We start from the raw sequence: 15,095 nt of genomic DNA on the forward strand, positions 1-15,095 counted from the left end.
GAGGAGAGGACTAACCGTTGGGTTAGGGTTGGGAGAGGAGAGGACTAGCTGTTGGGTTAGGGTTGGGAGAGGAGAGGACTAACCGTTGGGTTAGGGTTGGGAGAGGAAAGGACTAGCTATTGGGTTAGGGTTGGGAGAGGAGAGGACTAACCGTTGGGTTAGGGTTGGGAGAGGAGAGGACTAGCTATTGGGTTAGGGTTGGGAGAGGAGAGGACTAGCTATTGGGTTAGGGTTGGGAGAGGAGAGGACTAGCTATTGGGTTAGGGTTGGGAGAGGACAGGACTAGCCGTTGGGTTGGGAGAGGAGAGGACTAACCGTTGGGTTAGGGTTGGGAGAGGAGAGGACTAGCTGTTGGGTTAGGGTTGGGAGAGGAGAGGACTAGCTATTGGGTTAGGGTTGGGAGAGGAGAGGACTAGCTATTGGGTTAGGGTTGGGAGAGGAGAGGACTAACCGTTGGGTTAGGGTTGGGAGAGGAGAGGACTAGCTATTGGGTTAGGGTTGGTAGAGGAGAGGACTAGCTATTGGGTTAGGGTTGGGAGAGGAGAGGACTAGCTGTTGGGTTAGGGTTGGGAGAGGAGAGGACTAGCTGTTGGTTTAGGGTTGGGAGAGGACAGGACTAGCCGTTGGGTTGGGAGAGGAGAGGACTAACCGTTGGGTTAGGGTTGGGAGAGGAGAGGACTAGCTGTTGGGTTAGGGTTGGGAGAGGACAGGACAAGCCGTTGGGTTGGGAGAGGAGAGGACTAACTGTTGGGTTAGGGTTGGGAGAGGAGAGGACTAGCTGTTGGGTTAGGGTTGGGAGAGGACAGGACTAGCCGTTGGGTTAGGGTTGGGAGAGGAGAGGACTAACCGTTGGGTTAGGGTTGGGAGAGGAGAGGACTAACCATTGGGTTAGGGTTGGGAGAGGAGAGGACTAACCATTGGGTTAGGGTTGGGAGAGGAGAGGACTAGATATTGGGTTAGGGTTGGGAGAGGAGAGGACTAGCTGTTGGGTTAGGGTTGGGAGAGGAGAGGACTAACCGTTGGGTTAAGGTTGGGAGAGGAGAGGACTAGCTGTTGGGTTGGGAGAGGAGAGGACTAACCTTTGGGTTAGGGTTGGGAGAGGAGAGGACTAGCTGTTGGGTTAGGGTTGGGAGAGGACAGGACTAGCCATTGGGTTGGGAGAGGAGAGGACTAACCATTGGGTTAGGGTTGGGAGAGGAGAGGACTAACCATTGGGTTAGGGTTGGGAGAGGAGAGGACTAGCTGTTGGTTTAGGGTTGGGAGAGGAGAGGACTAACTGTCGGGTTAGGGTTGGGAGAGGAGAGGACTAACTGTTGGTTTAGGGTTGGGAGAGGACAGGACTAGCTGTTGGATAAGGGTTAGGGTTGGGAGAGGAGAGGACTAACCATTGGATAAGGGTTAGGGTTGGGAGAGGAGAGGACTAACCATTGGGTTAGGGTTAGGAGAGGAGAGGACTAACCATTGTATAAGGGTTAGGGTTGGGAGAGGAGAGGACTAACTGTTGGGTTAGGGTTGGGAGAGGAGAGGACTAACCATTGGATAAGGGTTAGGGTTGGGAGAGGAGAGAGGACTAACTGTTGGGTTGGGTTGGGAGAGGAGAGGACTAACTATTGGATAAGGGTTAGGGTTGGGAGAGTGAGAGGACTAACTGTTGGGTTGGGAGAGGAGAGGACTAACTGTTGGGTTAGGGTTTAACCATTGGATAAGGGTTGGGGGAGAGGAGAGGACTAACCATTGGATAAGGGTTAGGGTTGGGAGAGGAGAGGACTTGCCGTTGGATAAGGGTTAGGGTTGGGAGAGGAGAGGACTTGCCGTTGGATAAGGGTTAGGGTTGGGAGAGGAGAGGACTTGCCGTTAGATAAGGGTTAGGGTTGGGAGGTGAAATGAAAGGACTAGCCCAGACAAGTGTGTCCTTGACTGACTCACTGTCCTCAGGCACTTCCCTACCTACCTGTCATCACTCACAACACACAACATCTTCAGACAGGACAGGACAGGACAGTGACTTGGTAATACACACGCTCTCAGAGTGTCTGTTTGTGTCTTACTCACTACTCACACACTCAGGGTTCTTCTCTTTACTAAACTGTACTAGACTGTTTGTTTTTCTCCGAGCAACACTGTTAACAGAAAAGGGGATCTGCAACAGGTTTTAATCTGTCTTAGTGTCCAATAAGCTTTCTCTGCCCTTAACCTTGTTCTGAACACCTCCAAAACAAAGGTCATGTGGTTTGGTAAGAAGAATGCCCTTCTCCCCACCGGTGTGATTACTACCTCTGAGGGTTTAGAGCTTGAGGTAGTCACCTCATACACGTACTTGGGAGTATGGCTAGACGGTACACTGTCCTTCTCTCAGCACTTATCAAAGAAGCAGGCTAAAGTTAAATCTAGACTTGGTTTCCTCTATCGTAATCGCTCCTCTTTCACCCCAGCTGCCAAACTAACCCTGATTCAGATGACCATCCTACCCATGCTAGATTACGAAGATGTAATTTATAGGCAGGTAAGGTAAGGGTGCTCTCAAGCGGCTAGATGTTCTTTACCATTCGGCCATCAGATTTGCCACCGATGCTCCTTATAGGACACATCACTGCACTCTATACTCCTCTGTAAATTGGTCATCTCTGTATACCTGTCGCAAGACCCACTGGTTGATGCTTATTTATAAAAACCCTCTTAGGCCTCAGTCCCCCCTATCTGAGATATCATCCTCTACATACAACACCCGTTCTGCCAGTCACATTGATGGTTACATGGCAAACATTAAGAACACCTTCCTAATAATGAGTTGCCCCCCCCCTCCATTCGCCCCCTTTTGGCCCTCTGAACAGCCTCACTTCGTCGGGGCATGGACTAAAGCTTTCCACAGGGGTGTCTAAAGCTTTCCACAGGGATGTCTAAAGCTTTCCACAGGGATGTCTAAAGCTTTCCACAGGGATGTCTAAAGCTTTCCACAGGGATGCTGGCCCGTGTTGACTCCAATGCTTCCCACAGTTGTGTCAAGTTGGCTGGATGTTCTTTGGGTGGTGGACTATTCTTGATACACACGGGAAACTGTTGAGTGTGAAAAACCCAGCAGCGTTGCAGTTCTTGACTCACTCAAACTATTCCGCCTGACACCTACCATACCCTGTTCAAAGACACTGAAATATTCTGTCTTGCCCGTTTACCATCTGCATGGCACACATACACTATTGTCTCAAGGCTTAAATATCCTACTTTAACCTGTCTCCTCCCCTTCATCTACAATGATTTAAGTGGATTTATCAAGTGACATCAATAAGGGATCATAGCTTTCACCTGGATTCACCTGGTCAGTCTATGTCATGGAAAGGGCAGGTGTTCCTAATGTTTTGTACACTCAGTGTACACCGACCTGTCCTTGTAGCTAATGGTGTGAACTTGGTGTTGTATATTCCATTTTTACCATAGGGGTAATTCCATGGTAATCACCCCTGTGCCGTCATTCTGTTACCACACTGTGCATCTGCATTGTTCTTCAAGTACAAGTTTCTGTGGAAATTGTTAAGTCTTCCTTGTGTGTAGAGTTTGTTTAATATTGTGCTTTTTGTTTGGCTTATTTTATCTAATGTGTAAAATCTAATCTAACACTCCCCATTGTCTCCAGCAGCACATCTAATCTAACACTCCCCATCGTCTCCAGCAGCACATCTAATCTAACACTCCCCATCGTCTCCAGCAGCACATCTAATCTAACACTCCCCATCGTCTCCAGCAGCACATCTAATCTAACACTCCCCATCGTCTCCAGCAGCACATCTAATCTAACACTCCCCATCGTCTCCAGCAGCACATCTAATCTAACACTCCCCATCGTCTCCAGCAACACATCTAATCTAACACTCCCCATCGTCTCCAGCAGCACATCTACTCTAACACTCCCCATCGTCTCCAGCAGCACATCTAATCTAACACTCCCAATGTCTCCAGCAACACATCTAATCTAACACTCCCCATCGTCTCCAGCAGCACATCTAATCTAACACTCCCCATCGTCTCCAGCAACACATCTAATCTAACACTCCCCATCGTCTCCAGCAGCACATCTAATCTAACACTCCCAATGTCTCCAGCAGCACATCTAATCTAACACTCCCCATCGTCTCCAGCAGCACATCTAATCTAACACTCCCAATGTCTCCAGCAACACATCTAATCTAACACTCCCCATCGTCTCCAGCAGCACATCTAATCTAACACTCCCCATCGTCTCCAGCAGCACATCTAATCTAACACTCCCAATGTCTCCAGCAACACATCTAATCTAACACTCCCCATCGTCTCCAGCAGCACATCTAATCTAACACTCCCCATCGTCTCCAGCAGCACATCTACTCTAACACTCCCCATCGTCTCCAGCAGCACATCTAATCTAACACTCCCCATCGTCTCCAGCAGCACATCTAATCTAACACTCCCCATCGTCTCCAGCAGCACATCTAATCTAACACTCCCCATCGTCTCCAGCAGCACATCTATTCTAACACTCCCCATCGTCTCCAGCAGCACATCTAATCTAACACTCCCCATCGTCTCCAGCAGCACATCTAATCTAACACTCCCCATCGTCTCCAGCAGCACATCTAATCTAACACTCCCCATCGTCTCCAGCAGCACATCTAATCTAACACTCCCCATCGTCTCCAGCAACACATCTAATCTAACACTCCCCATCGTCTCCAGCAGCACATCTAATCTAACACTCCCCATCGTCTCCAGCAACACATCTATTCTAACACTCCCCATCGTCTCCAGCAGCACATCTAATCTAACACTCCCCATCGTCTCCAGCAACACATCTAATCTAACACTCCCCATCGTCTCCAGCAACACATCTATTCTAACACTCCCCATCGTCTCCAGCAGCACATCTAATCTAACACTCCCCATCGTCTCCAGCAGCACATCTAATCTAACACTCCCCATCGTCTCCAGCAGCACATCTAATCTAACACTCCCAATGTCTCCAGCAACACATGTAATCTAACACTCCCCATCGTCTCCAGCAGCACATCTATTCTAACACTCCCCATCGTCTCCAGCAGCACATCTAATCTAACACTCCCCATCGTCTCCAGCAGCACATCTATTCTAACACTCCCCATCGTCTCCAGCAGCACATCTAATCTAACACTCCCCATCGTCTCCAGCAGCACATCTATTCTAACACTCCCCATCGTCTCCAGCAGCACATCTAATCTAACACTCCCAATGTCTCCAGCAACACATCTATTCTAACACTCCCCATCGTCTCCAGCAGCACATCTAATCTAACACTCCCCATCGTCTCCAGCAGCACATCTACTCTAACACTCCCAATGTCTCCAGCAACACATCTATTCTAACACTCCCCATCGTCTCCAGCAGCACATCTAATCTAACACTCCCCATCGTCTCCAGCAGCACATCTAATCTAACACTCCCCATCGTCTCCAGCAGCACATCTACTCTAACACTCCCAATGACTCCAGCAACACATGTAATCTAACACTCCCCATCGTCTCCAGCAGCACATCTAATCTAACACTCCCCATCGTCTCCAGCAGCACATCTAATCTAACACTCCCCATTGTCTCCAGCAGCACATCTAATCTAACACTCCCAATGTCTCCAGCAGCACATCTAATCTAACACTCCCCATTGTCTCCAGCAACACATCTAATCTAACACTCCCCATTGTCTCCAGCAACACATCTAATCTAACACTCCCCATTGTCTCCAGCAACACATCTAATCTAACACTCCCCATCGTCTCCAGCAGCACATCTAATCTAACACTCCCCATTGTCTCCAGCAGCACATCTAATCTAACACTCCCAATGTCTCCAGCAACACATGTAATCTAACACTCCCCATCGTCTCCAGCAGCACATCTAATCTAACACTCCCCATCGTCTCCAGCAGCACATCTAATCTAACACTCCCCATTGTCTCCAGCAACATATCTAATCTAACACTCCCCATCGTCTCCAGCAGCACATCTAATCTAACACTCCCCATCGTCTCCAGCAGCACATCTAATCTAACACTCCCCATCGTCTCCAGCAGCACATCTAATCTAACACTCCCCATCGCCTCCAGCAGCACATCTAATCTAACACTCCCAATGTCTCCAGCAGCACATCTAATCTAACACTCCCCATTGTCTCCAGCAACATATCTAATCTAACACTCCCCATCGTCTCCAGCAGCACATCTAATCTAACACTCCCCATCGTCTCCAGCAGCACATCTAATCTAACACTCCCCATCGTCTCCAGCAGCACATCTAATCTAACACTCCCCATCGTCTCCAGCAGCACATCTAATCTAACACTCCCAATGTCTCCAGCAACACATCTAATCTAACACTCCCCATCGTCTCCAGCAGCACATCTAATCTAACACTCCCAATGTCTCCAGCAACACATCTAATCTAACACTCCCCATCGTCTCCAGCAGCACATCTAATCTAACACTCCCCATCGTCTCCAGCAGCACATCTAATCTAACACTCCCCATCGTCTCCAGCAGCACATCTAATCTAACACTCCCCATCGTCTCCAGCAGCACATCTAACACTCCCCATCGTCTCCAGCAGCACATCTAATCTAACACTCCCCATCGTCTCCAGCAGCACATCTAATCTAACACTCCCCATCGTCTCCAGCAGCACATCTACTCTAACACTCCCCATCGTCTCCAGCAGCACATCTAATCTAACACTCCCCATCGTCTCCAGCAGCACATCTAATCTAACACTCCCCATCGTCTCCAGCAGCACATCTAATCTAACACTCCCAATGTCTCCAGCAACACATCTAATCTAACACTCCCCATCGTCTCCAGCAGCACATCTAATCTAACACTCCCCATCGTCTCCAGCAGCACATCTACTCTAACACTCCCCATCGTCTCCAGCAGCACATCTACTCTAACACTCCCCATCGTCTCCAGCAGCACATCTAATCTAACACTCCCCATCGTCTCCAGCAGCACATCTAATCTAACACTCCCCATCGTCTCCAGCAGCACATCTATTCTAACACTCCCCATCGTCTTGCAGCACATCTAATCCACTCCCCATCGTCTCCAGCAGCACATTAATCTGGTCCCCATCGTCTCCAGCAGCACATCTAATCTAACACTCCCCATCGTCTCCAGCAGCACATCTAATCTAACACTCCCCATCGTCTCCAGCAACACATCTAATCTAACACTCCCCATCGTCTCCAGCAGCACATCTAATCTAACACTCCCCATCGTCTCCAGCAACACATCTATTCTAACACTCCCCATCGTCTCCAGCAGCACATCTAATCTAACACTCCCCATGTCTCCAGCAACACATCTAATCTAACATCCCCATCGTCTCCAGCAACACATCTATTCTAACACTCCCCATCGTTCCAGCAGACATCTAATCTAACACCCGCATCGTTTCCAGCAGCACATCTAATCTAACACTCCCCATCGTCTCCAGCAGCACATCTAATCTAACACTCCCAATGTCTCCAGCAACACATGTAATTAACACTTTCTCCAGAGCATCTATTCTAACACTCCCCATGTCTCCAGCAGCACATCTAATCTAACACTCCCCATCGTCTCCAGCAGCACATCTATTCTAACACTCCCCATCGTCTCCAGCAGCACATCTAATCTAACACTCCCCATGGTCTCCAGCAGCACATCTATTCTAACACTCCCCATCGTCTCCAGCAGCACATCTAATCTAACACTCCCAATGTCTCCAGCAACACATCTATTCTAACACTCCCCATCGTCTCCAGCAGCACATCTAATCTAACACTCCCCATCGTCTCCAGCAGCACATCTACTCTAACACTCCCAATGTCTCCAGCAACACATCTATTCTAACACTCCCCATCGTCTCCAGCAGCACATCTAATCTAACACTCCCCATCGTCTCCAGCAGCACATCTAATCTAACACTCCCCATCGTCTCCAGCAGCACATCTACTCTAACACTCCCAATGACTCCAGCAACACATGTAATCTAACACTCCCCATCGTCTCCAGCAGCACATCTAATCTAACACTCCCCATCGTCTCCAGCAGCACATCTAATCTAACACTCCCCATTGTCTCCAGCAGCACATCTAATCTAACACTCCCAATGTCTCCAGCAACACATCTAATCTAACACTCCCCATTGTCTCCAGCAACACATCTAATCTAACACTCCCCATTGTCTCCAGCAACACATCTAATCTAACACTCCCCATTGTCTCCAGCAACACATCTAATCTAACACTCCCCATCGTCTCCAGCAGCACATCTAATCTAACACTCCCCATTGTCTCCAGCAGCACATCTAATCTAACACTCCCCATCGTCTCCAGCAACACATGTAATCTAACACTCCCCATCGTCTCCAGCAGCACACTAATCTAACACTCCCCATCGTCTCCAGCAGCACATCTAATCTAACACTCCCCATTGTCTCCAGCAACATATCTAATCTAACACTCCCCATCGTCTCCAGCAGCACATCTAATCTAACACTCCCCATCGTCTCCAGCAGCACATCTAATCTAACACTCCCCATCGTCTCCAGCAGCACATCTAATCTAACACTCCCCATCGTCTCCAGCAGCACATCTAATCTAACACTCCCCATCGTCTCCAGCAGCACATCTAATCTAACACTCCCAATGTCTCCAGCAACACATCTAATCTAACACTCCCCATTGTCTCCAGCAGCACATCTAATCTAACACTCCCCATCGTCTCCAGCAGCACATCTAATCTAACACTCCCAATGTCTCCAGCAACACATCTAATCTAACACTCCCCACAGCAGCACATCTAATCTAACACTCCCAACGCCTCCAGGCACATCTAATCTAACACTCCCAATGTCTCCAGCAGCACATCTAATCTAACACTCGACAACGTCTCCAGCAGGACATCTAATCTAACACTCCCAATGCCTCCAGCAGCACATCTAATCTAACACTCCCAACACCTCCAGCAGCACATCTAATCTAACAATCCCAACGCCTCCAGCAGCACATCTAATCTAACACTCCCAACACCTCCAGCAGCACATCTAATCTAACAATCCCAACGCCCCCAGCAGCACATCTAATCTAACACTCCCAACGCCTCCAGCAGCACATCTAATCTAACAATCCCAACGCCTCCAGCAGCACATCTAATCTAACACTCCCAACGCCTCCAGCAGCACATCTAATCTAACACTACAACGATCCAGCAGCACATCTAATCTAACACTTCCAACGCCTCCAGCAGCACATCTAATCTAACACTCACAACGCCTCCAGCAGCACATTTAATCTAACACTCCCAACGTCTCCAGCAGTACATCTAATCTAACAATCCCAAAGTCTCCAGCAGCACATCTAATCTAACACTCCCCATCGTCTCCAACAGCACATCTAAACTAACACTCCCAACGCCTCCAGCAGCACATCTAATCTAACACTCCCAACGCCTCCAGCAGCACATCTAATCTAACACTCCCAACGCCTCCAGCAGCACATCTAATCTATCACTCCCAACATCTCCTGCAGCACATTGATCTGACTGCTGGTACACCTCTACCTAACTTGGTAATCATAAAACAATAATCTACTTGAGTTAGAAACATGAAACATGGAGGCCGGAAGAGTCTGAATTCTACTATCTAAACCACTTCCTTGTGTTCTTGTGATATCGAGAGCTTTGGACTGTAAGGTTGTATCTGCAAAAAGATGTTTCTGAGATAATGGCCTTTAATGTTCCGAACCATCATTAGTTTGAATGGTGTCTGATCCCTCATTAGTTTGAATGGTGTCTGATCCCTCATTGGTTTGAATGGTGTCTGATCCCTCATTGGTTTGAATGGTGTCTGATCCCTCATTGGTTTGAATGGTGTCTGAACCCTCATTGGTTTGAATGGTGTCTGATCCCTCATTGGTTTGAATGGTGTCTGATCCCTCATTGGTTTGAATGGTGTCTGAACCCTCATTGGTTTGAATGGTGTCTGATCCCTCATTGGTTTGAATGGTGTCTGATCCTCATTGATTTGAATGGTGTCTGATCCCTCATTGGTTTGAATGGTGTCTGATCCCTCATTGGTTTGAATGGTGTCCGATCCCTCATTGGTTTGAATGGTGTCTGATCCCTCATTGGTTTGAATGGTGTCTGATCCCTCATTGGTTTGAATGGTGTCTGAACCCTCATTGGTTTGAATGGTGTCTGATCCCTCATTGGTTTGAATGGTGTCTGTGTTCTCCAGCCCAGAGAGGCCAGTCGTATCAACCATGACCTTAACCCTGTGTCTTGTCTGTGTCCTCCAGCCCAGAGATGCCAGTCAGGCATAAACCATGACCTTAACCCTGGTCTTGTCTGTGTCCTCCAGCCCAGAGAGGGGCAGTCGTATCTGGCACATGCACATGGTGAAAGGTCAGGAGGGGCTGGGCATCCAGATTACGGGAGGACGGCATACACAGGCATACGGCATCATACATGCGCACATAGAGGAGGGAGGCGCCACACAGAGGCATAAGATACACACATACACACACACACATACATGCACACATAAACACACATATACACACACACACATGGACGCACACACACACACGCACGCACATGCACACACACATACAGGCATACACACATACAGGCATACACACATACAGGCATACACACATACAGGCATACACACATACAGGCATACACACATACAGGCATAAACACACACAGGCATACACACATACATGCATAAACACACACAGGCATACACACACACAGGCATACACACATACATGCATACACACATATAAACACACATACAGGCATACACACATACAGGCATACACACATACAGGCATACACACATACAGGCATACACACATACAGGCATACACACACACAGGCATACACACATACAGGCATACACACATACAGGCATACACACACACACATACACATACAGGCATAAACACACACAGGCATACACACATACAGGCATACACACATACAGGCATACACACATACATGCATAAACACACACAGGCATACACACATGACATACACATACACACAGGCATACACACATACAGGCATACACACATACATGCATAAACACACACAGGCATACACACATACAGACATACACACACACAGGCATAAACACACACAGGCATACACACATACAGGCATACAGGCATACACACATACAGGCATACACACATACAGGCATACACACATACATGCATAAACACTGTAACACACACAAAAAAAGCGAAAGGAAGCATAAATACCACCCCGTGGACCTGTGTGTGTTCCTGTGTGTGTACCTGTGTGTGTGTGTACCTGTGTGTACCTGTGTGTGTACCTGTGTGTGTTCCTGTGTGTGTGTGTACCTGTGTGTGTGTGTACCTGTGTGTGTACCTGTGTGTGTGTGTACCTGTGTGTGTTCCTGTGTGCCCGTGTACCCGTGTGTGTGTGTTCCTGTGTGTGTGTGTACTGTGTGTGTGTGTTCCTGTGTGTGTGTGTGTGTGTGTGTACCTGTGTGTGTTCCTGTGTGCCCGTGTACCCGTGTGTGTCTGTGTGTGTGTGTGTGTGTGTTCCCGTGTGTACCCGTGTGTGTCTGTGTGTGTTCCCGTGTGTGTCTGTGTGTGTGTGTGTGTGTGTGTACCTGTGTGTGTGTGTGTACCCGTGTGTGTGTGTACCCGTGTGTGTGTGTACCCGTGTTTGTCTGTGTGTGTTCCCGTGTGTGTCTGTGTGTGTGTGTACCCGTGTGTGTGTGTGTACCCGTGTGTGTGTGTACCCGTGTGTGTCTGTGTGTGACCACATCCACTTTAGGGACACACAGCTGCTATGCTGTGTGAATAGGGAAGATATCAATGCAAACTGTAATATATTGAAAAATATTGGCTTTATTATGTACAGTACTTATTAGACACACCTACTCATTCAAGGGGTTTCATTTATTTGTGCATTTTTCTACATTGTAGAATAATATTGAAAACATCAAAACTATGAAATAACACATATGGAATCATGTAGTAACCAAAAAAGTGTTAAAAAAAATTGAAATATATTTTATATTTGAGATTTTCCAAATAGCCATCCTTTGCCTTGATGAAAACTTTGCAAACTCTTGGCATTCTCTCAACCAACTTCATGAGGTAGTCACCTAGAATGCATTTAAATTAACAGGTATGCCTTGTTAATTTGTGGAATTTCTTTCCTTCTTAATGCGTTTGAGACAATCAGTTGTGTTGTGACAAGGTAGGGGGTATACAGAAGATAGCCCTATTTGGTAAAAAACCAAGTCCATTTTATGGCAAGAACAGCTCAAATAAGCAAAGAGAAATGACAATCCATCATTACTTTAAGACATGAAGGTCAGTCAATTTGGAAAATGTCAAGGACTTTGAAAGTTTCTTCAAGTTCAGTCGCAAAAACCATCAAGCACTATGATGAAACTGGCTCTCATGAGGACCGCCACAGGAAAGGAAGACCCAGAGTCACCTCTTCTTCAGAGGATAAGTTCATTAGTTACCAGCCTCAGAAATTGCAGCCCAAATAAATGCCTCACAGAGCTCAAGTAACAGACACATCTCAACATCAACTGTTCAGAGGAGACTGAGTGAATCAGGCCTTCATGGTCAAATTGCTGCAAAGAAACCACTACTAAAGGACACCAATAATAAGAAGAGACTTGCTTGGGCCAAGAAACACGAGCAATGAACATTAGACAGGTGGAAATCTGTCCTTTGGTCTGATGAGTCCAAATTTGCGATTTTTGGTTCCAACTGCCGTGTCTTTGTGAGACGCAGAGGTGAACGGATGATCTCCGCATGTGTATTTCCCACCGCAAAGCATGGAGGAGGAGGTGTTATGGTGTGGGGGTGCTTTGCTGGTGACACTGTCTGCGATTTGTTTAGAATTCAAGTCACACTTAACCAGCATGGCTACCACAGCATTCTACAGCGATACACCATCCCATCTGGTTTGCGCTTAGTGGGACTATGATTTGTTTTTCAACAGGACAATGACCCAAAAAACACCTCCAGGCTGTGTAAGGGCCATTTGACCAAGGAGAGTGATGGATTGCTGCATCAGGTGACCAGACGTTATTCTATAACTTGTATGCTGAGAGTCAGGAAGCAAGTTCAGGGAGTGACTTTTAATATTAAATAACACGAGGAACAAAACAAGTAACACGGGTAGCGTACAGACATGAAACACTGGAACAGAAACAATAACGCCTGGGGAAGGAACCAGGACTGACAGATACATGGGAGGTAATCAGGTGATTGAGTTCAGGTGAGTTTTTTAAGTTGCGCGTAATGATTGTGACAGGTGTGCGTAATAATGAGCAGTCTGACGACCTCGAGCGCTGGAGAAGAGGAGTATATGTGTCAATAAAAAAATATATTTTAAAAAATTGTTGAACAATTTTTTGTGATTACTACATGATTCCATAAGTGTTATTTCATAGTTTTGATACAATGTAGAAAATAGGGTTAGGGTTAGTAACAATAAAAAAACACTTTTTTTGTGTGTGTGTGTGTTTCTGTGTGTGTATTTTTCATCTTATATTTTCCTCTGGTTATTTGGTGGAGGGGTCTATTCCTGACTGTCCGTGGTCTGTAGCAGACTGTCCGTGGTCTGTAGCAGACTGTTCGTGGTCTGTTCCTGACTGTTCGTGGTCTGTAGCAGAGTGTCCGTGGTCTGTTCCTGACTGTTCGTGGTCTGTTCCTGACTGTCTGTGGTCTGTTCCTGACTGTCCGTGGTCTGTTCCTGACTGTCTGTGGTCTGTTCCTGACTGTTCGTGGTCTGTTCCTGACTGTCCGTGGTCTGTTCCTGACTGTTCGTGGTCTGTTCCTGACTGTTCGTGGTCTGTTCCTGACTGTCCGTGGTCTGTTCCTGACTGTCCATGGTCTGTAGCAGACTGTCCGTGGTCTGTAGCAGACTGTCCGTGGTCTGTAGCAGACTGTCCGTGGTCGGTAGCAGGCTGTCCGTGGTCTGTTCCTGACTGTCCGTGGTCTGTAGCAGACTGTTCGTGGTCTGTTCCTGACTGTTCGTGGTCTGTTCCTGACTGTTCGTGGTCTGTAGCAGACTGTCCGTGGTCTGTTCCTGACTGTTCGTGGTCTGTTCCTGACTGTCTGTGGTCTGTTCCTGACTGTTCGTGGTCTGTAGCAGACTGTTCGTGGTCTGTTCCTGACTGTTCGTGGTCTGTTCCTGACTGTTCGTGGTCTGTAGCAGACTGTCCGTGGTCTGTTCCTGACTGTTCGTGGTCTGTTCCTGACTGTTCATGGTCTGTTCCTGACTGTCCGTGGTCTGTTCCTGACTGTCCGTGGTCTGTTCCTGACTGTTCATGGTCTGTAGCAGACTGTCCGTGGTCTGTAGCAGACTGTCCGTGGTCTGTAGCAGACTGTCCGTGGTCTGTAGCAGACTGTCCGTGGTCTGTTCCTGACTGTCCGTGGTCTGTTCCTGACTGTCCGTGGTCTGTTCCTGACTGTTTGTGGTCTGTTCCTGACTGTTCGTGGTCTGTTCCTGACTGTCCGTGGTCTGTAGCTGACTGTTCGTGGTCTGTTCCTGACTGTCCGTGGTCTGTAGCAGACTGTTCGTGGTCTGTTCCTGACTGTTCGTGGTCTGTAGCAGACTGTCTGTGGTCTGTTCCTGACTGTTCGTGGTCTGTTCCTGACTGTTCGTGGTCTGTTCCTGACTGTTCGTGGTTTGTTCCTGACTGTTCGCGGTCTGTTCCTGACTGTTCGTGGTCTGTTCCTGACTGTCCGTGGTCTGTAGCAGACTGTCCGTGGTCTGTAGCAGACTGTCCGTGGTCTGTAGCAGACTGTCCGTGGTCTGTTGCAGACTGTCCGTGGTCTGTTCCTGACTGTCTGTGGTCTGTAGCAGACTGTTCGTGGTCTGTTCCTGACTGTTCGTGGTCTGTTCCTGACTGTTTGTGGTCTGTTCCTGACTGTCCGTGGTCTGTAGCAGACTGTTCGTGGTCTGTTCCTGACTGTTCGTGGTCTGTAGCAGACTGTCCGTGGTCTGTTCCTGACTGTTCGTGGTCTGTTCCTGACTGTTCGTGGTCTGTTCCT

General features: G+C 47.8%; 1 protein-coding gene across 1 annotated transcript in view; it reads left to right on the forward strand.

Annotated features, from left to right (window-relative positions):
• The window catches only part of pdzd2 (PDZ domain containing 2), a 129,596-nt gene that overhangs the window by 59,133 nt on the left and 55,368 nt on the right, over positions 1–15,095 (forward strand). The window contains 1 exon segment of the mRNA XM_042321241.1: positions 10,391–10,531. Coding sequence (XP_042177175.1) covers positions 10,391–10,531 — 141 coding nt within the window.

Source organism: Oncorhynchus tshawytscha, linkage group LG04, assembly GCF_018296145.1.
Source record: "Oncorhynchus tshawytscha isolate Ot180627B linkage group LG04, Otsh_v2.0, whole genome shotgun sequence".
Lineage (NCBI taxonomy): Eukaryota > Metazoa > Chordata > Actinopteri > Salmoniformes > Salmonidae > Oncorhynchus > Oncorhynchus tshawytscha.